We start from the raw sequence: 23621 nt of genomic DNA, 5'->3' as shown, positions 1-23621 counted from the left end.
AAAAAAAAAAAAGAGAAAGAACTGTTAAATTTCAGAAACAATTTTTTTTTCTAATTCAAATTTTAAACTTTTATTTTCTTTCTGTTTTTCTTTCCTTCATTGCAAACGGACCATAGAAAGCTGGGTACGTGATGTGTATATTCTAGACTTTTGAAAAATTGATTTTTTTAATGCTGAAAATTTGATTTTTTTAAAAAAATAGCGTTTGAAAACAACATTTCAAAAGCTAATTTAGAAATTTTGATTCAATAATAATAAAAAATTATATCAACCAATTAAGGTTGTCAGGTCGACAGAGTTTGCTTCACTGATTGTGCTTTAATTAAGTTTAAACAAATGCATCAATTTCCCATCAATAAATTATAAGATAAGGCTATTGGTAATTCTCCGCGTAACATATAACAGGAAATAGCTGGCACCGCACATTTGCCTACTTTATAGTATTTTGCAATTTGCACGAACTGGAAAGCTATAGTTTCCTTTCCACATTGGCAAATATTTTCAAAAAGAAAATTGGCATCGGTGTATCAGTGTATGGAAAATGAAAATCTAGAGATAAGTGAACTGGATTAACGAGATGGTCTTGGCTTCATATAAACATGTAAGCATAGTTTATAGAAATTTCGTTGATTTGCGTTCAGTTCAACTCCAGTACAAGCTTTGTTTCAGGATTGCTCAGGTTCAGGTATTTGTTAAAGAGCCACCTTGAAGTGTTTAGAGCATCTCCACTACTTTCCACTGGGAAAATATTCCTACGCTTTTGCCATTCATTAGTAAGCTTAATCCACTCCCTCCTCCATCCCCTTAGCTTGAAATCTTCACCACTCTCTAAGCTTTCTCTTAAATATTTGAAATAAATAGCAGCTCTGGGACCATAGTAATCATGTAGAAGCCCGTTCCAGTACTTGTTTCCTGTGGAATGAAGTTAAACAATATAACTAAACATCGCAGAGCTTTTATTTTCCTTTCCTTCCAGAAAAGCTATTCATAAAGAGGGGAGTGATTACTATTTACAAAAACAAAAGACCAAAAAGCCTTTACTTTAGATTTGTTGCAGCAAAGGCCAGCACATCCCCCTATAGTGAATAACAAGTTAAATAATAAACTCCCACCGGTCTTGAATACCAGCACAAAAGTTTTTTTTTTATCTCAAATATAAGCAAATCTCAATTATCTGTCTTATTTAATGAGATTGTCTCTAAATTATCCTTCATTTAATAAGGCTAAAAACATTTTTTATGCTTGATATCAAAGTTCCGATGAATGATAGTTAAGGGAAAATGTTTATTTTTTAATTAGAAATGACACAATTTAATAAAGTTAACTAATTTTCTTAATAAATGTGACATGTGTCTTTTTTTGCTCATAATCGAGATTGGAGGGAGTAGCCGAGTAGCATGGTATTAACTGTTTTTCATACCATAGTCACGAAGCAGACTGGCTTCCTCATCTGAGTTGTCAAACCACATGGTGATTTGTGTTCTAGCATTCCACTCAAACTGTAAATGTTACATCAATAGAAGTATAAGACAGATGGATTGAAAAATATGCACCAATGATATTAAAGTATATCAAACCTGTCTCTCCTGTTCTTCATTTAGAGCTAGTTGCTTTGCGCTTTCTAACCAAGGTCCCAGAAGAAACCCATCATGGCAAGCCAATAGTGTGTCCAAATCTTCCACTAGGTCCAGAAATCTCTGGCTGAGGAGGGTCATTCCATGGATATCACGTGATTGATATGCCTCTATGACCTTAAAGAACAATTCATTAGCATATTTTGCCAAGACTTGTCTAGTCAGATCAACTAGGTCATACCTGAGTAAAGAATAAATATCATGGATCTGGATATTAAATCTCAACATATGGTAAGACTATTGAGTTACATTCAGCTGAGTTCTGAAACAAGAGCAAGAATTCTTGTATAGCCAACTTTTCAGTCTTACCTATAAGTATTGCATCTAGAAAGTTCATCTCCACTAGTTATAAATAGTTCCAATGCATAAATTACTTCAGAAGTTGGATACCATAAATGCGGTTGATCAAATGAATCAGTTATTTCCTTGATAATTGTTCCTGAGTAGGGCTTGTCATTGTGGTGAGACTGCTCATGCTGTACTGAAATTAAGGAAGGGTCAACATCTGGGAATGCTACGATGACATCTCTGTTTTTGTCCTGTTCCCATACACCAAGAATATCTGGTTAAAACTAAAATATGATATACTAATCTATTCATGATTAGTTAGGACTAGAACTGAGCATAAAATGTGCAGTTCAGATTGTCATTTGTGAACAAGTTGTCGGTTGGTTGGTCCGATTAAAGGAGAGAAAATAAGTGGTCAAAGCAATGTGATGTATCCTTTCTGTTTCTTGCTTTATATGTATCAAGGACATAATGAAATACAACACCATTTTTGTTTTGCTAACATAAATGCATCACAACTTTGTGAGATAAGGCTTTGTTGTTGTATAAATGCATCATAAAGGGAAAGATACAGTAATAAAGGGAAGACAGTAAATGAGAAGCATTGAACACGTAATTACATAGGTCTTCTATTGCAGGAATAACTGAAAGAAATTACTAATCTGAAGCAGGTTATAAGTATCAACCAAGTACTTACATATGCTCCATCAGTGCAATTGTAAATGGTGTGATATAAGACGTTCCATCCCTCTTGTATTAAAGGAAGTGTCTGTCCATATCGTCTAGTTGAATACATATCAACCCATGCCTGAAAAAGGAATGATCATCATGCATTTCAATCTAATAACATTATGATGTTAGTTAAGACTGAAGACGGATATATGAAATAAAAGAAGGGTTTTCTATCCTTTGAGCCTGATGTATAAGTAGTACTAAAGGGAACAAAATGGTTAGTTATTAATGGAAAATAAAACATTTTTACGTATTTGAAAGCATTTAAAGGATATATTTAATGTGCTCTTAACAGGTGAAAAAACACAAAAGAAAGCATGGATTCAGCGGAAGGTATGCACTGCTTACAACTTCAGATATTAACAGCAGAAACCAAACACACTTGTAAAGGACAAATGACAGAGCTATAGTAAGCTAAATTGGGCTCCTACTGCGGTTGTACCAGAGCTCTAATGAACAATACATACAAGCATACTTTCCTGCATAATATATTGTTAAACCCAAATAACCTATCAGATATATCAAATAAAACTACCAAGAGGAATTGGGTAAAAACATTTGTCAAAAGAATATAGTATATTTACTATATTGTTCCCTTGGTTACGATGATTTTCTCAATGTTAAGGCAAATATATAGTTTCTGATAAAAATTATCTGCAAAATGGGGTTCATAAATATTCTATTGTTCTGTGAATATGTAATTGCATGCATGGGAGGAGAGAAAAAAGATAGAAAGTTGGAATTACATCTGAAGTCCAAAAATTAACTAGTAGAGGTGGATAATTAAATTGGTGTCGTAGAAAGTTTCTCCTAAATGAAACTTGGCAAACAATAAAAGTACAATTTACATTCAACAGAACTGGCCACCCACATTATGGGGGGTTCCACAGGTTACACAAGGTCCTCCTAGCAGGAGAACATAGGAAAACCATGAGTGAAATAAATACAATCTCTTGGCACCAAAGATTCTCTCACTTTTACCTTAACATCAACTTTCTTGTGCTGAAATGCCATTTCTGACATCAAATCATAGACAATGGGATTCTGTTCTATACCTTCCATAGACATTCCAACTCCAACCTTCACAAAATCAAATAGGTAATAATAAGTATTAAAGTATAAAAAATTATTAGCAGAATGACTTGTGAAAATAATATCATCTCTTAAATTTAGAAGGAATAATATTTTATTTTCTCATATAGAATTATGAGGTCATTGAACCTATATGTACATGAGTCTGTTGGCTATTTTAGGAAATATGGACAACTAATTCTAGGGAGACAAATCCCTATAATTATGGGATTTATTCTAAATACATAATCCTAGTATTAATAGCAATATACAGCTGTGATAAAGAATAAAAATACAATCAAGGATAAAATATAAACTTTCTTAAAATACACACTAAGTGACACGATTTTGAAACTTTCCCTCAAGCTGATGAATAAATGTTCTCCATTCCCAGCTTGGATATAATTCTTTCAAAGTTGATACAATTCAGCCCCTTGGTGAGTATATCTACAAGTTGATTTTGAGTGGACACATATGGAGTGCAAATCAAGCCATTGTCTAGCTTTTCTTTGATAAAATGTCTATCCACCTCAATATGTTTGGTTCTATCATGTTGCACTGGATTGTGGGCTATACTAATTGCAGATTTGTCACAATATAACCTCATAGGTTCATCCCACCTTATCTTTAAGTCTTCTAATATAATCTTCAGCCATAGAAGTTCACATATTCCTTGGGCCATTGCTCAAAATTCTGCTTCAGCACTTGATCCAGCTACTACACTTTGTTTTTTGCTCTTCCAAGTCACCAAGTTTCCACCAAGGAAAGTGCAGTATCCAGTAGTTGATCTCCTATCCACAACTGACCCAGCATAATCTGCATCCGTATATGCTTCAAGACTTACACTCTTGTTTTGTTTGAACAAAATCCCTTTTCCTGGAGTCCCTTTTAAATATTGAACAATTCTAAGGGCAGCTTGTAAATGTGCTTCCTTTGGTTGGTGCATAAATTGGCTGACTAAGCTTACAGCAAAAGCAATGTCTAGCCTAGTATGGGATAAGTAAATAAGTTTGCCCACAAGTCTCTGATACATTTCCTTGTCCACGGCAATATCCTCCTCTGCACTTCCTAACTTTATGTTTGGATCAACTAGAGTACTTGCTAGTCTACAAGCTGTTTTACCTGTTTCTTTAAGCAAGTTAGTGATGTATTTTTGTTGAGATATGAAGATTCCTTTCTTAGAATGGGCCACTTCAATTCCCAAAAAATATTTCAGTCTCCCTAATGTTTTAATCTCAAATTTTGTGGCAAGGCATTGACTTAACTCTTGCTGCTCCCTTTTGTCATCCCCAGTTACTATAATATCATCTAAATACACCAGTAATATTGTTACTTCCCCTGAAACTGAATGTTTGATAAATAAAGTGTGATCACCTTGGCTCTGTTTATAGCCCAAACTTGTCATAACTTTGGTGAATCTTCCAAACCATGCTCTCCGGGATTGTTTCAGCCCATATAGAGCCTTTTTTAGCTTGCAAACAGTTCCAATAGCAACCTATCCATCATAACCAGGGGGTAACTCCATTATATTTCTTCTTCAAGATCTCCATGTAGGAATGCAATCTTCACATCAAACTGCAGCAAGTCCCAATCATGGTTTGCTGCTAATGACAATATTATTCTGACCGTGTTCATCTAAGCAACTGGGGCAAATGTTTCCAAGTAATCCACTCCATATGTCTGAGTGGATCCTTTGGCCACTAACCTTGCCTTGTAACGTTCAATGGTCCCATCAGCTAGATACTTTATGGTGTATACCCATTTGCACCCAACTGATTTTTTTCCAGTTGGCAAAGTGGCAAGCTCCCAGGTCTTGTTCTTGTTTAACGCCTCCATTTCCACATCCATGGCTTGTTTCCATTTCCTGTCAGATAATGCTTCAGATACAGAGGAAAGTGTGGGTGTAGTGTTTAGGTTTGTGAGAAAGGTTTTATGGGTAGGAGAGAATTTTTTAAAGGATAGGAAACTTGATAGAGAGTAAGTGGTTGTTGGGTGCATGTTCTAGTTCCTTTTCTAAGGACAATGGGAAGTCAAGGTTTTGGTTCACCAGTACTTCTGAAATTTCAGCAACAAACTCATTAGAATTATTTATAGGATTAGAAGATGTTACCTCATGTAATGATGGTGGACCAGATTCTTGGACATGGATAGAATCTAAAATGGCCTTTTCTCTCCTTGAATATACCATATTTTTCCCAAATTTCCCACCATTAGTCTCAGGTTGAGGTGCAGGTCCTGCAGAATCTGGACTTCTTTCAGTTTCAGGTACAACAACGCTAGTTGTCCCAATTTCAGGTCCAAATGTCATATTTGGAAGCATTAGAGGCTCATCTTCCTCTATTACATTCTCCCCCTAAAGATGAGGTTGCCTGAAGTAGATTTCTTGTTCGCTGAAGGTGACATCCCTTGACACATAGAATCTTCTTGATGGAGGGTGAAAGCATTTGTATCCCTTTTGTGTGGTTAAGTACCCTAAGAATACACACTTGACAGCCCTAGGATCCAGTTTTCCCCTTTCATTACTATGAACATGTATAAAGTATACACACCCAAATATTCTAGGTTGGAGTTTATTTGTAGGGTCCAAGTGTGGGTAGAATGAGGATAGGACTTGCATGGGACTTTTTGATTCTAAGATTTTTGAGGGTAACCTATTGATAAGGTAGGTGGTAGTAAGGAGGGCTTCCCCCCAAAATTTTTTAGGGACATGATTTTGAAAAGGCAAGGCTCTGGTTTGGTTTAATAAGTGCCCTTTTTTCCTTTCTGCAATCCCATTCTGTTGGGGTGTGTTAACACATGAAGACTCATGGATTATCCCTTCCTTTTGACAAAAAGAGTTGAGCACAAGATTAAAGTAGTCCCTGACATTGTCAGACCTAATTCTCTTAATGTTGACTCCAAATTGGTTTTTAATCATTGAGACAAACTGAAAAAAAAACAGAGCTAACTTCAAATTTCTGTTTTAATAAGAAAACTCAAGTCACCCGAGTACAATCATCTATGAAGGTTAAAAATCATTTAGCACCCGAGATATTAGGGACATTAGCAGGACCCCATACATCAGTATGAACAAGAGAAAAAGGGAAAGAACTCATCTTATTACTAATAGGAAAAGATACACGCTTGTGTTTAGCAAGCTCACACACCTCACAATGCAGACTCCCCACATTTAAATTCTTAAACAAGGAAGGAAATATCGTTTTTACAACTTGAAATGAAGGATGTCTCATCCGGCAATGGTATAGTTGAATTTTCTCTTTGCTGGTCATGGTGGATTCAAAGATGAGAGAGTGGCTCCAGGTAGGCATATTAGGATCCTTTATGTAGTACAGGTCATTCCATTCTCTAGCATGTCCAATCATCCTCCCTGAGTTCTTGTCCTGTAGTATACAAGAATTGCTATAAAAAACAACATTACATGAGAGATCTTTTTGAGTTTTTGTATAGAAATCAGATTGGTGGACAGCTTAGGAACACGAAGGACATTTTTTAATGTTATGGATGGGCTTATTTGAACCTCTCCTTGTCCTGCTGCAATTATAAGGGTTCCATTTGCTGTGGAAATTTTCTTGTTGCTAGGACATGGAGAATATGTGGAGAAGTATTTGGGTAGAGGGGTCATGTGGTCTGTGACTCCAGAATCTAATATCCAGTAGTGGGTAAATGGTGTATCTGAAACATTAAGTCCAAAAGAAAATGGAAATTTACCAGAATATGTTAAGGAGCACGTACTTGTGGGATTCTCTAATTTACTAAGGAAGGATCTTACCCTTTCTATCTCTTCATGATTTATCTGAACAACCTCTTCGTTATGTCCAACATTAGCAGTGTGTGCTTGCCCTTGTCCTCCCCCTTTTTTAGGACCTCCTTTCTGCCCCCATTCTCGACTTGGGGGTTTTCCATGTAATTTCCAGCACTTCTCCCTTGTGTGGTGTGGCTTGTTGCAGTAGGTACACCGTACACCAGACTTCCTCATGTTTTTTCTCCATATTGGGAAATCCGTTTTTCTTATGGTTAACAACCATGGCTATTCCTCCTTCAGTTATCATTGTTGAGCTTTCAGCAGTTGGGGTTTCCAGCATCAGTTCTCGCTTGCTTTCTTCACTCCAGATGATGGCTATCACTTCATTAAGTCCTGGGACTTTCTCTTTTCCCAGAATTTGGATTCGGACCTGGTCATATTCATAATTCAGGCCTACCAAAAAATCATAAACTTTATCTTGTTTAATGTATTCCTTAAGGATTGTTAAGTCTTCTGAACACCTTGCTTTTATGACTCGATAGTGATCCAATTCCATCCATAGGGTTTTGAGTTGATTGGCATATTCTGTGACTGATTTGTTTCCCTGTTTGGCACCCAAGGTTTTCACCTTTATATCATATATTTGTGCATCATCCTTAGCCTTAGAATAGGTTTGTTCTACTGCCTCCCAAATTTCCTTTGCTGATTTAAGGAACATACAAGTATCACTGATTTCTGGGACCATTGAATTCCACCGCCATGCCATGATCATGGAGTCTTCTTCATCCCATGATTTGAACTTGGCATCCTTTTCATTAGAGGCATTATCAGTCAGGTGACTGCCTTTTCCTTTTCCCTTCAAGATGGTCCTAACGAGTTGAGACCATTTAAGATAATTCTTTCCAGTTAATCGATAAGCAGAATGAATATTCTATAATTCTCCAACAATCTGGAATTTGTCTCCTATTTCAGGAACAGGATTCACAATTTCAGTCATGGGTGAGATCAAGGTTGCGATGAGTAATGAAGGCAGCAATGAGGGCTGCGACTTAGGGTTTCAGGCATGGTCAGAGGTTCCTAAGGATCGGGAGCTCTGATACCATCTTAAATTTAGAAGGAATAATATTCTATTTTCTCATATAGAATTATGAGGTCATTGGACCTATATGTACATGAGTCTACTGGCTATTTTAGGAAATATGGACAACTAATTTTAGGGAGACAAATCCTTATAATTATGGGATTTATTCTAAATACATAATCCTAGTATTAATAGCAATATACAGCTGTGATAAAGAATAAAAATACAATCAGGGATAAAATATAAACTTTCTTAAAATACACACTAAGTGACACGATTTTGACATCATCTAGTGCATCATTCATATTCTGATGGGGAGTGAAGAAGATAACAGATTGAAAAGATATTGCTCATGTTGGGTAGACTGAGAAATGACACTTTTCAACTCAAAACAAGTCTGAACAGTAAATTAGATCTGTAGATAGTAGAACTCAAAGTGATTATACATCTATTTATGTTCATATATGCACCGACTTCAAATTTATAAAACGTAACTGTCCAGGGTAACTAACTGAAAAATGCATAAACATATTTTTGAAGATGTTGGACAACCTCTCTCATGCTTCTGGTTACAGTATAACAAGAAAACCGGGTAATCAATTGAGAACCTATTTAGGCAAAGTTTGGATAAACTTCTTGATAAACACTTATTGAAGAAAATGAATCAAGGTAACATGATTAAATTTCTCCCATAAGTTAAATCAACTAATACATCTCAACTTTTTTTAGAAGCTCTCTCATTTCACTTCTTCACAAGTTGATTTTAACTTGTAACTTGTAATTCTCTTACAAGTTCACAAGTTGATTTTAATTTGTAACTTGTAAGGGAAAATTGATTTCTTTTATCCCCTTAATTCTTTTTTTTAAAATTTTTTTTAAGTGCTTATTGAGAAGTTTACACACACTGTCCCTTCATTTTTTGATAATACAACTGGTAATCCATATCCAAAAAAGCCAATGAGGCAAATTAATGAGTATTAGAATTTGATTAAAACATCTTATAGGAAGAGTGGTGCATAACAAATTAGCTCAATTTATATTATTTTAGGGTAAGTGTTATATTCCTGTTAAGAATCTTATATCATTCTTAGGGATTTTATCTTATCTTATAGGGAGAGAATGATGCATAATAGAATTGCTGGAATGATCCATATGCAGGGCATTAAAATGGAAATGACAAGTTGGACCGGGCTGGCAACCTTTGATTATTTGCTGAGAGAATGCCTCACATTATATTCAATGAAGCACATGCAATCTTAGAAAGGAAAACTAGAACAACGCTCGTTAGCAAAAACAACATGGCAAAGAAGCCTGGTTTGTAGGGTTGTGCAAAAAAACCAGACAAATTAAACCAAACCACAAGCTAAACTAAATTACAATTAAAAAATCCAAATAATGTAAATTGGTTTCTTAAAGCAAACCAATTTCCTTCTTAACATATGGCTTGATTATCTAGTTTTAAAAACTAGTTTTGATTTTAAACCAATTTTATATAAAAACCGGCTTTAAATACATTTTCTTTTTTCAATATTCACTTTTCAAATTAATTTTAAACCACTTTTGAACCATTTCTAAAATAAGTTTTGGTTTTAAAAACCAATTTTAAATTAAAAACCAGTTTTAAAACGGGTTTTAAAATATAAACCAGTTTCGAACAAAATCCAGTTATATCCATAAAACCAGCTTGAAAACCGGCTCAAAACCATTTTGGTTAAAAACCAAACAAATATTTGAAAATGAACAGTGGTTTGATTTTAAAATTCAATCCATATATTTGGTTTTTAAACTAGATTTAGTTTGGTTAAACCAAATCATGCATACCCCTAGTCCCTGGACCTTGATTTTGCAAACCTAGCCTTTTTCCTTTCTCAGATTGCTGTCTTTAGAATCTCCACTATTAGCTCGAGCTGTTCTTGACTTTTCTCGACCAAAGTTTTATGTAGCTAGCCTAATATTTATGATGTGTTAACAGCTCAATAAATTATTAGCTCTGAGGGAGACTATTAAAATATTTGTACAGTAACCTAGATTGAGTAAATATGTTAACTAGAGAGAAAGATGGTATTTTATTTTAAGATATTATGATGTAATAAGCTTTATTTTGTATGGAATCTTAGATCAGGATTAAGACTTTAGTGCCTATTGCTTAGCCTAACTTGAAAGATAGATATTGGTGTTTTATCTTTTATATAAAATCATAATCATATATAGTACACCAAATCAATTTAACATTTTATTAGTGTGAGCTGTATTCATCTTTGCTATTTTTTTACCAATCTATCCTCAATTAATTCATATAATTTAATAGTGAGAAACTAAATATAAAATTGGTCGCCAATAAAAATTACTTGCCATTGTTGAGTTATTACTTGTGCGTGCATCAATTGGCCCAGATGCTATTGCGTCTAATATCCCATACATCTCAATGTTTCCTGCAAAATTGTGCAGCATACACCTGTCATGCATAACACACCAAATCAGTGAAAAGAACATTAAATAAATTTATTATTTATTTATATATTGATCATCTAATAAATACATAAATCAACTTAACAAATTTCAAAGTTCTAATATCCTGATATACAATTATAGACAAAAGTTATAACAAGCCACAGCAATTATTATCAAACAATTTGTAGGGAAGTCCACCAATTCTAGTTACTATATTCTTTTCATATACTAACAGTGTTGCCAATTATAAAATTAAAAAGTAGGTTTTTCTATGGATTACTGGTTTAAACTACTGAATGCTAGACTGAGCTAAGTTCCAACTTTTGATGCATGCTGAAGGTAATCACACAATATGAGAACACTGGAAAAATATATTATTATTTTATCCAACTAGCTTACAATCCTCAACAGATGTAACATTTATTATTTTTATTTCATAAAATGGAAAATGACTTTCCAGATGTAGGGAACTCCATAAAACTGTTCTGAGGTTACCCAAATGGGTTTTACTTCAGCAAATAGGTCAAGTACCACCAGCTTTCCAACAGGAACAGAATGTAAAAGGGCCTGAAAACAAGAGTAAATAAGAATCATCATATATGAATGGTAATTAAGTTAGAAGAAATAACCAGGGTGAACACATAACTCTAGAAAGCATTGATACCGACTAAAAAATAGATCTGTCCACATAAGTATAAGGATGATTCAGGTTTACACAGGCACTGATGGAAGAAAAAAGGAAAAGGAAAGTTTTGAGTGGATTGCTAGTTACAGTCTCCATGCATAATGGAGATTCAAAGCAACAATTATATTTTAGTTGAAAAAACCATAAACATTGATGGAGCTTAATATAATTTAAATCCTTGCACACAACAACAAAAAATAAACTGTCAGAAAAAATGGTTTGCATAGCCAGATCTAAGACAAGCTTTGCTTATTTTAAGGTTTGCTGTGAAAACAATCAATACAGTTGGGAAGTCAAATATTATGAATATAACCTTCATTTGAGGAGGTCTCCAGAATGGATCATATGAAAATAGCCATCCCTGCATAAATGAAATAGGATCCATTAGGAGTTTGGTGCATGTGTGGATGCATAAGTCTACTTTCATGAAAATCTATGCTTATATACAAAAGCTAGCACTTAGCAGCATTAAATCAAGGTTAAACAAAACAATAATAAATAAACTTTTCTATCACCTGCATCAGCCAAACAGCATCATCATCACCACTCTGCATTCCTTTAAAAGTTGCTGCACCTAATGATGAAATGTACTCTGGATCATCAACTGGTGGGGTGTTCTCATCAAAAGTATCACTGTAATTAGTCCAACATATTCTATGTTAATGAATGAGAGTTTCCTTTATGAATAGAAACTTATAGTAAGATGGTGCATATGCATATAAACCATAATTCAAATGCATTGGTGATTTTTAACTGAATAGATATTTTAATGATAAAAGTACTAATGTCTTTACACTTCAGCACATTGATGGCAATTGTCTTCAATAAAATAAAAAATAAACTTTATCTAGTAAAAGGAGTAGCACTGGGGTATGTTAGTTTTTTTATCTAGTAAAAGGTGTAATTTATCACCAAAAGTTGTTTTGTTTTTATTAGCCAATGTTAGTTTTTAGCTATTGTTAGAATTTTAGTGGGGGGATTTGAACCCACGACCTCTCCCCTCCCCTCCTCACTTCAACCCTTAAACCTTTGTTCCTAACCACCAAGCCAACCAAATAAAAATTGTTAAACTTGAGAGTTAAAGTAATCTCATGGTCTCCTAGAAAAACTCAAACCATTGAATGGTAAGAGTTTACATATTTCAACATATCATTTAAAATACATAACTGTATTCAGAACATAATTTAATAGCATATTTACAATCAATATTGCATATTCTAACTCCATAAGGAAAATGTAAGTAATAAAGTAAAAATGTAACTTAAAACTTGACTAACTATTCTTAATGAGAACTTCATTTTTTTTCCATTTATCACAAACCTTTTTTTCTAATAATATTGATGAGATATTGGTAACTTAAGAAAGAAAAAATTTAAAAGAAAAAAAAATGTTAAGAATTAAGGAGATTTCTACTTGTGACAGTTATATCAATGCAAGAACTTGAGAATCATGAATAGGGAAGTTCTGATATCCACATCATAAATAACTACAAGGGTGGGATTTAAGCATGAAACTTTTTATTGATATGCAATATTATCTAAGGACACTACATAGACCTAAGTTAGGTCACTTAACTAAAGCCATTGCTTGCCAGGAGGGACACATGTTGAGTTAAAAGAATAAGTGTTCCATAAATTTTCCTTCTACCAAAATACAGCAATTTGTGCAAATATGTAAGCAATGAAAAGTTAAAATAGATGAGTAAAGAAAAACTTACCAGTTGTATATGTGGCTGGTTCTTCCATACTCTGGGTGAAAAGATAATCAAATATCACAAACAATTAAATTGGTATCTGGATATTTATTACAAAATAATGCTGCTTATATTACTGTGCCAAGCAACTAAGCCACGAAGTAAAAAAGAAGCATTTATATCACCTTGCAGTTGCTTCTCAATGAATGCTTTCCCGATCTCAATGAACAAAGAATCAGTTGCATCAAGAAGATAGGTGCAGCACCATTTGAGGTCATTCTTGACAGAAAACCTATAGCAAGATGAAAAAAAGGGGTCAATAAAGTCTGTACAGTGGGTGCTTATGGATGCGGATATGACATGAAATTGATACAATTACAGGCTATGATGTCATCTTTTAATGTTTTCATTAGCTCCAGAGCCATGCCATCATTCAGGGTTCATGCTGTAACATCTCATTTTTCGTAAACTAATTTAAAAAGAATTGTTAATTATAAATAAATAGAGTTTTAAAAAAATGATGAGGTTTTTGTAATTAAATGAATAAGGAAAAATAACTTTATTAAAATAATGGTTTGAGAGAAAATAAAAAGGACATTCATTTGATAGAGAATAAAATAGAGTTTGTTTTTATAAAACAATAAAAATAAATAAATAGAGTAAATAATAGGTTGTGAGTACCCTAGCTATAAATAACGAAATGTTAGGTCAGTTTTCAGGATGACTATAGCTTCTCAGCCTCCTCTTTCTCTCAATTTCGTTTTCCCTTCTCTTTCTCCCAAAACTCTCTTTTTCCACATACCACCAAACCTATCTCAAAAAAACGACGATCTCGGACTCATTCATCGTTGGATCGTCATGAAATTTAAGCACCAGGTTCCCAACTCAATTTCGAGTATTTTCACCGTTGGGAATTACGAAAAGATGTCGAAGTTGAGAGAAATACCCTTCGCATTGTAACTTTTCCTTTCCCGTAGAAACCCAGAGCTGGTTCGGTAAAACTACGATCCCGAACTTGTTAACCGTTGTATTGTCGTGAAATTTTGATATGTGTTTCGCGATTCATTACTGCACGTCTTCATCGTTGGGATTTGCAAAATAATGTCTGTGGATGGAGAAAGACGCATCGCACGTAGGACCATGGAATGAAGGCTTCAATCCCTTCTCTTTGTCTCTTCTAAAGTTTGGGAACCCTAACAGAGCAACCAGAGGAAGAGCTCTAGAGAGCACTAGAAATGGCGGAGAACGCTTTACTGACTACATCAAGGTAAGGGATAAGTTATTCACGATTGGGGATTAGTGAGAACATGTGTAGGGATCCTTAGAGTATCAATTGGAATGGGTTTTGGGGTGTTTTTGCAATTTTTGATTCTATCCTTAAAATTATAAGTGTGAATTATATACGTTTGATGAACCAGTTGATGTCCCAATGAGAAATTGTTATGAAATTGATGTGTTCTTCTGTTGAGTGTGAGCCTTATAAATTGAACCTTTGTCTAATTAGCGTGAATTGATGAAATTAAATAAGTAGAGATTTAGCGTAACAAGGATGAGACATTGATTTTGTATTTTCTCCTTTTCATGCTTTTTAGGTTTTTTTTATAGTTTAAAATTAATATTATAGTTGAAATTGACCAAAGATTTCTAGTAGACTGTTTGTTGTATTCTTAGATAATATATATGAATTCATGTATACTTATATATATATAGGAAAGTGTTCATATAATTATTTAGAATTGGTACATTGAAAGCTTATCTTGAAATTCATGATCCAATATGATGTATGTTGCTGGTTTTATATATATAAATTTAGCTGTATATTTATTTATATTAATATTTTATGTAAATAATATTGTAGTGTTGTTATGGTGTGAATCCAAAAATTATTCAAGTGTTGGAGTTTGAGAATATTATGGTTAGATTTGAGGTACATGTGTATTGAGTTGTGAACTGTGAATTATACAATAATCCGACCAGTGTTGATACTGAGAAAAGTGTTGATGCGCGGTGTTAAAGAGAAAGTGTAGGTTTCCTATTTTGGAACCAATGTTAAATTGTAGCGCAATGTGTTAAACGTGTTTGAAACACGAGTGTGAGGTCGTGGGTATTGTATAATTCATGAACAGCGTTTATAAATGGAATATGTGATGAATTGTGGAATAACATGTTGCTTTGAGATTATAGTATTGTTATTGAGATTGAGTATAAGTGCAAAGTTGAACATGTGTTAATTTGTGAGATACGTGTAAACATGTGATGGTGGATTGTGACACTATGAGATATGAAATTGTGAATGAGTTTTGGTTGTGGATAAGTGTGTGGTTAACACTTGATGTGACATTACTTGTGTTGTAAGCTATGAATTGTACAATAACCCAACCAGTGTTATCTTGAGAAAAGTGTTGATGCGCAGTGTTAAAGAGAAAGTGTAGGTTTCCTATTTAGGAACCAGTGTTAAATTGTAGTGCAATTGTGTTAAACATGTTTAAAACACGAGTGTGAGGTCGTGGGTATTGTATAATTCATAAGCAGTGTCTGCATGCAAAAAAAATAAATATTTCAAGGGTTGAACCTGAATCAGGAGGGAGAGGCCATGACAGACTCTTCGGAGTTTAAGCCTTCGGACTCACTCGGTTTGAGTGCTCCTTTAAGTCTGTGTCAATCCCACATGGTTGGAGCATTCTCGCAAAACAGCGTGACCCTGACTGGTCTCCCTATGATTTTACTTAGTGAGAGTGACCTGACATACCCATTGTGTGGTGTGTCTTGTTATGTACTCCTAAGTGTCCCAGGGTGATTTTTCACTGACATGGTACCGCATTGCATATAGGCTTGAGTCTTAGCATAACTGTTGCATACGCTTGCTAATTGTTTATTATGAAATTGATGTGTTATTATGTCTTGATCGGAGTGTGTGATTCTTGTGTAATGTGATTGATGATTGAAAAGTGAATTTTGAATGACAAAGTGGTGAGGGTCCCCAGTCGACATGTTTAGAGCTGAGTAGAATGGGGCAGTGGTCCGAGAAATTCCTAGCCAAAGTGAATTGTGTACTTCCAGGCCATTTAGTAAGCCAATCAGTAGACACAAGAATTCTGTCCAATTTACTCTTAGCTAACCCATTTGGTCTAATCCAAGTAAATTTTCTCCCCACACATGGTACCTCTTCTACTTCCAAATCCGCAATCCAATCATTGAACTCGTTGACATTCTTATCAACCACCCCCCTCTGACAAACGTCCAGTCTTTCTGATGGGCTTCTAATACTGTTGAAATCTCTCAATATGCACCATAGGCCTCCAGGACTTAAGTTTTTCAGCTGCCTGATAGAATCCCATAGAACTCTCTTGTTATGGATATCACATGGTGAATAAATGTTGACTATGTGAACTTTCTGAGCCTCCCGTATCCACACCCCTTCCAGCAATATAAACCCCCTACCACTAACCTCCCTTTCCATTTTGAAAACTTTTTCACTCCATAAACATAGGAGTCCCCCTGCTGTATTTTATGTAGGTTGCATTTCCCAGCTGACTTCAGGGTCCCCCCATAGTGCTTGGCACATTGTCTTCTCAATTTGTTCCTTCTTAGTCTCCTGAATGCAGAGCAGGTCTATTTGTTGTTTCTTAACCATTCTCCTAATTGTTGTCCATTTCACCCCCTCCTTAACCCTCTCACATTGTAAGACATGATATTCATGGGATAATATTCCTATTTCCCAGTCTCTCTACCTCTGTCCTGCCTCTTTTCCCCATGGCCCTTAATCTGTCAATGATTTTGTCATGCTCTGTCCCAATTGTCACCCCAATTCTTTTGCCATATTCCATTGATATGTTGCCTCTTCCAGCTGGTCTATGCTGACTATTATTGATTGATATTGCTTCACCATTTTCATTTTGCATTTCACTTTGCACTGGTGTTGCTTCTGTGAATATTTTATTGCCATTGTTGCTTGTTTTTTCTTTCTCTAGGTCCACATTATGCTGTTGTTGGTTGTTTGAAATTTGTTTTGTAGTTACGCCAAACCTCTTGTCATTTGCACCACCCTGGGCCAACTGCTTTTTGCACCCACTGTTTCTCGAATACACCAGCCAAGCACCTGTATTCTCCTTTTTATTATTTAGTGGGCTGGACCAACTCTGTTGTGGTGTGTCAGCACTGGTGCTATTTGTAAGGCCCACTAAATTTGTGAGTCCACCTCCATCCACCTCTGGGTCACGTGCTTCATTAACTTTTACTATGTTTGACTCTACCATGTCATGACACCCTTCAAATTCAACATTTCCTTTTTGGTGAAAGCATTGTGTCGTTGATTTCGTGTCTCCGTGGCTATCGCCATACTTGTTTTGTGCTCTGCATGGTTTGTCATCTCGGGAGTTGATCTCTGCCACCACCATGGACCGCACGACGTGTTCTGCCTCGTTTCCGTGCAAGTTCTCTAACCCGCGTGCTTTCTGATTGTGGTAATGTGCCCTCTGACCGCGGTCATTACCCAGTGGTTTCTCCACTTCGTTTGGACCGATGGGTAATGACGTGTTCCCTTGGGTTGAGAACCCGTCGTTCGAATTGCCGGTAGGCCTCCTCAGCACAACTTCATCTCCCATCGCACCTGCCACCTTCGATACCGGAGTTTCGATGTCACTGTCGTCGGAGTCGATTTCCTTCGAAGACCCAAGGCCACTCCTGAATCTGCAATTGCACTTTGCAGCACTGTTCCCATTTTCTTCCACTATGTGGACTTTGTATACCTCCCCGCCAATGTGCACGTTCACTGTGTGTTGGATTGTGGGCCTCCCAGGGTTTTGATGAGTACCCTTGCCCTATCCAACCTCCAAAACTCTTCAACGTCATCGTCCACCTCCACCATGTCCCCTATCGTTGCCACAATCTTCTAGATTTGCGCCATGTCCCAAGCTATTAACGGAATGCCCCAACATTGAACCCAGACCAGCCTGTGTCCTGTTCGCATCCTCAGGTTCCATTTTTCCAACGAATGAAACAAGGAGGACCCGTTCATATCCTCTTCCTTGGTCAACTGTTCTACTCTGATATCAGAGGCCGAGTGACAGCACCATGTCATCCCCTAGGTATTTCGGCATAACATCTGCCCCTACATCCCACAAGATTTCATCTTCAAGTCTGTCGAATGTTGCCAAGTTCTTCAACCGGCCCACCCAGGCATCGCTGAACCACTTCTTCTCCCCCGCCGGGATTTCGATCTAGACCGTTGATTGTGATCCATCGTGTCTGTAGATCACGTTCTCATAAGTCCACCTTTGCCCTGAGTTCCTGGTGTTGGTAGCCACCACCGTCGCGTACGATATCGAAGGTATCCTATGCTGTGGTTGCCTTTTTGTCGAGCTGCTTCCGTTTCATGTTTGTCATCGTCCGCCTGCATTTTGATTTCTTTTTTGTATTCTGCCTTTCTCGTCATTTCTCTCCCGTATTTTGGAATGTTCACGTACAACTTCAATCCTCCAACCATAATGTTATCCAAATGCCTTTCCAGGCTACGCTCATCAGTCACCCCTCTGAACCGCACAAAACCATACCTCCTACCACCCTTGTTTCTCTGTTTAGAGATAAAAACCTCCCTCACATCCCCCCATTTTTTGAACTGGACCCAAAGATCCTCTTTTGTTGCATCTTCTGGGAATCTTGTAAAATAGAAGGATGAGATGCCGGATCTCTCCCTCCAATTTGCCCGAGTAAAGCGAGGATGTTGTCCTCCTTATGTCCGACATAGTTGCGTTGGGGATCCTTTCTCTCCCACTCTCCACCTCTCTCTCTACCCCTCCCTTTGTTCCTAACACTTACCCACTCATTGTTTCTCTCTCTCTCATTGTTTCTCTCACTACTCATTCTCTCACTAGAATCAAAATAAGTTTGTTAACAATATTGAATAAAGCAAAATCAAAGGCTGCAAGGATTCAATACAGTCATCATGATTGATCTCAGGGATTGGTAGTGGGTGTTAAAGCCATAAACATCTTTATTATTAAGCATTACCAGCCTAGGAAAGTTGTCTATTTTTTAGGGTGTAAGATGACATTATTACATTTCGTAGGTTGGTTAAGAGTGCACAGGTGCTAAACATGCAAGTTAACTGATTTTCATTTTTCTTCACAAAAGGACCTTTCGAGGGCATTGTCATTGATACTTATCAACTTCCCAATATTCTTAAAGAAATATCCTATAGCTGAATCTTCAAAACAGTGTCAGTTAAATTCTTAAACCAGTGTGGTTGTTTTAGAAATAGATTAATAACATTCAGGTTAAATTCAACATGTACATAGATCTACTCACCAATTTCCCAACCGTGTTATTTTTGCTGATGGAAATATACGTTTCAGTGCAGCAGGGACATTACCAGAAAAGGCTGGCAGGACTGAAAAACAATTATTCAGTATTTAAAAGTTTTACTTCCAGAAATGGACTTCAATCAAAAGAGTATTGCTATTATTCGTCACAGGATATTTTGTAGTTTGCATAAAGATCAACAATAATTTATTGTTGTAAGATGGAAGAGTCAATATTAATGACAATGCTGTAATGGGGTACCTGGTGTCATTCCAAGCTCAAACATTCTGGCTAGAATTTTCTTCTGTAAGATTAATTGTTGATCAAACCAGCTCTGTGGCAGTGGTCCACCCCATCTGGAATTGCATTATCATTCAAAATAGATAACACATTCTCTAAAACTATGACATCCTGATCTAGGAAAGATGACAATGAAACTCAAGGAACAGAGAAAGAGGTTTTGCTAAAAGAATCAAACATGACAATTTCACAATGAAACTGAAAGGTTTGAGCAATTACATATGCATTATTCTAGTGTCCACCTAAGTTATTTAAATTTCACTTATCAACATTAAGCTAAAAACAAGTGAATTATTAAAGTGAAACAAGAAGCCTGTGAATTCTACCACTCACCCATGTAAATTCCCCATGCGGGACCAAGCAAGGAATGCGGGACCTCCAAAGAAATCATCCAAATCAGAAGTGGTCATGTTAAATTTCTCCTGGAAGTTGAATATAAAGTCAGCTATCTAAGTAATACTTCATGGAGAAGAGTTAAGATGTACAATACCCATGATAATTTGAACAATCAAGCCAATCATATAATTAAGGTGCTGAATCAAGCTGTTCATCTTTATATCATTATTAACATCAAATGATCAACAAAACTGACATCAATTTAGATGAAAAAACTGATTAATTTAGTCCTTTCTTAGGACATCATTTTAGTCCCTGGAAATGACAAAATTGATCGACATTTTTAAAAACCATGATTTCCATTTTGTAAAAACTAACTAAACCGACCCCAAATCCTTTACAGACCAAAATAGTATTTCATTTATTTATTTATTACTACAAAAACCTTCTTCAGAAAGTTTCTGAGTGCTAAAGTGTGTTTTTTGCAGGTTGAGTTGTGCAAAATCATGTTAAAGGACCAGCCAACGTGATTTTAAGTAAATGTTCACTGTTTAATCTCATGTTAAAGAATTGATTCAGAGCCCCAAATTGATTTTGAGTTAAGCAACTTTAGGCAGCATTTACATTGGATAAAACATTTTATACAAAGTTTTACTGCTAGCTTCCTTCTAGAATATAAACACCCTTTGTAAAATCACTTTTGCAACAACTCACTCTAACACACAAAATGTTACAATGCCAAACCCAAACCAATAATTAATTTTTAATGCAAATTGGCAAGAAAAAAGACCTGGAACACTTTCTGCCAGATAGCCTCTTGTCCAGTAAACGCAAGCGGCAAGTTGACACCATGCAGGACCATCCAGTCAATTTCTCTTTCCCATCTTTCCCAGTCCCACCAAGCGAAAGAATCTTCCAACACCAGATAAAGTAAAATGAGATTATGAAACCACATGATGAAAACGAAATGAAATCTTGTGACATCAAATTCCACATGACATGACGAAGACTCGAAAAAGAAGTAGTAGCTTACAGCTAGATGTAACGGCGTTTTGGTAATAGCTCCACGGAACAGGCCTCTGAACAGAGACCCCTGCGTGGTGAACGCGCGGGAGAAGAAGTCCCACATTGGGTACGGAAAATAGCTGGGAGCCACCGGTTTTGTCCCATGAAATGTGGGAACCGCACCAGTGCTTGAGGTACCAGTGCAGACCGGCCACAATGTCCACTCCAGTTGTGCCTTCAATCCTGCTTGGGGATTCAAAATGGTCATAGGGGCTTACTGTTTTAGTGTCAGTAGTCTCTCAAATTTTCAAATATTTTTTTTGATAAATTATTTTTTTAGTTTCACACACAATAAATTAATATTTTATAATATTTTTTAGTATTTTTTTTTTACAATTTTATAATAATTTTAAAATATAAATTCAAAAGGGACTACAAAATAAACATTATCACAAAATATTAATTTATTACATCATGAAAAAAAAAAGTAATTTAACAAAATGTTGTGACAAGAAAAAACAATTTTAAAATTTAGAAACTAATAATAAAAGGACATACACCAAATTCAACAACTACAATAAGCCGTAATAAAATGTTAACAGCAAAGCAGTAAACGCTCTTCTCTCAGGTAAAATTCATGTTGCCCCTCTAGTAAAAGAATTAATTTTTTGGTCTAACCAAGATTGTGCTTCTTATTTTTATTTCATTGACACTCAACTAATTTCATTCCGCCGAGTTAATATATTTTAAGATAAAATCATATTTTTATATAATTTCATGTCTAAATCAAAGATCAAACTCCAATTTTAATTACAAGATTCAAGTATTGAATCAATTGTATCAATCAATTGTATCAACAATTTTTGGTTAGTAAAAAAAAAAATCCTCTTGAGATTTTATACAACTTCCATAAAAAAAATAAAAACTCAATTGAAATGGTCTCACTTTATTCCCTGTAAAAGAAAGGTATAAAAGAAGTTAGACTATTAAGCATATTTCTCCAGTTTGAAATTTAAATTTTTTATTTTAATGTGGTCCCTTATTACGATTTTTTTACTAGCATATTGAATCCAGAAAATTTATAACAAGTTAGACGCACTATTCAATCAACCGAACAAAATTCCTTCGCCCTCACTGTAATTTTATTAAATATACAAAAGACTTATTAATCAATTATATATTATAATTGTATAATTTAAAATTAAATAAAAATAAAAATTCAAGTGCAGAAAAAAGGAGTAAAAAACTTTTTTATTCTTAATAATTATGAGTGGAAGTCATTCTAAAATGAGAGAAAAAATATAAATAATAAACTAAATGAGAGATTGAAAAAAATAAAATAAAAGTCTCCCTCCCCAAATCATGTATTCTATATTATACTAATATATTCAACTAGTAATTTTTTTTACAGATATATTCAACTAGTAATTAACTAGTGTATGAATTACTAACATAATCCTAGCTAAGAATCCACTTAAAAATGATTTATAAATTAAAAAATTTAATGACAAACTTTCAAAATACAGAGACATTTTAAAAAATATCTAAAATAATTTAGGTACCTACAAATTAATTGAGATTTAAGTCAATAATTAATATAATACCTAGTAATTAGTTTGCTTAGGGAGAGGGTTATCGTTGACTATGTTTGCTCTCAAATTCAAATGAGAAACACTCGCTCTCTCACTTTGTTAACTAAGAAATTCACACGTAACATACAGGATTTGAGGATCCCCTGCTGTTGTGAAAGAAGGATGGTTTTTTATCTTGAAGCAATATTCACCACCGCATTGCTTCTGTGATAAACAAAACATTGAAAAAAAAAAAAAGAAGAAACTCAATAACTACTTCTGTTACCTAATCAAGAATCAACTAAGCAACAACAATAACAATAAAAGAATAGAGATACCTTGGAGAGTATCCGGAATTCGAAGCTGGAGGAGTGAGATGGCAGCAGGCGGAGAAGAACGCCGCGCGCGGCGGCTTCTTGGACCGAAGGGGGAGCCCTCTCGCGGTCTTGGATCCGAATAAGGCGGAAAATGGTGTCGATGCCCGCGCCGGTGGTGGAGGAAGGGAGGAAGAAGATGAAGATGAGAAAAATGGCGGGAAATGGAAGCTTCATGCTGATGGGTTCTGAGAGTGGAAAGTGGTAGCAGAGAAAGAAGAACAAGAAAAAGAAGAGATTTCTGGTGGAAGGAGTTTCATCCGTAAGAGACAAGTTTTAGGTTTTAAAAAATTAAGCCGGCCTAGACAGTGGAAGCTAATGCTTTGCAATGAAACGACAAGTATTAAGGTGGCAATTT

General features: G+C 35.4%; 1 protein-coding gene across 2 annotated transcripts; it reads right to left on the bottom strand.

Moving 5' to 3' along the window:
* Positions 1 to 322: 322 nt before the first annotated feature.
* LOC114416482 (alpha-N-acetylglucosaminidase-like) lies at positions 323 to 23621 on the bottom strand. Of its 2 annotated transcripts, none has more exons than XM_028381355.1 (19): positions 23228 to 23621; positions 23038 to 23114; positions 21347 to 21564; positions 21104 to 21225; positions 20311 to 20399; positions 19939 to 20033; positions 19684 to 19765; positions 13563 to 13669; positions 13402 to 13432; positions 12200 to 12317; positions 11998 to 12045; positions 11457 to 11566; positions 10901 to 11003; positions 3636 to 3734; positions 2620 to 2730; positions 1944 to 2173; positions 1578 to 1815; positions 1421 to 1499; positions 323 to 912 (listed from the first exon to the last, which is right to left on the bottom strand). In XM_028381355.1, the coding sequence occupies exons 1-19, from the start codon at positions 23438 to 23440 to the stop codon at positions 638 to 640; spliced, it is 2445 nt and encodes an 814-aa protein (XP_028237156.1). In that variant the 5' UTR covers positions 23441 to 23621; the 3' UTR covers positions 323 to 637. The 2 variants fall into 2 exon arrangements, with proteins under 2 accessions (XP_028237156.1, XP_028237157.1); XM_028381356.1 differs by having other exon boundaries at positions 21347 to 21561; positions 23228 to 23620.

This window comes from Glycine soja, chromosome 6 (genome assembly GCF_004193775.1).
Source record: "Glycine soja cultivar W05 chromosome 6, ASM419377v2, whole genome shotgun sequence".
Classification (NCBI taxonomy): Eukaryota; Viridiplantae; Streptophyta; class Magnoliopsida; order Fabales; family Fabaceae; genus Glycine; species Glycine soja.
The sequence above is the reverse complement of the archived record's forward strand: the minus strand, read 5'-3'. Positions and strand labels throughout refer to the sequence as shown.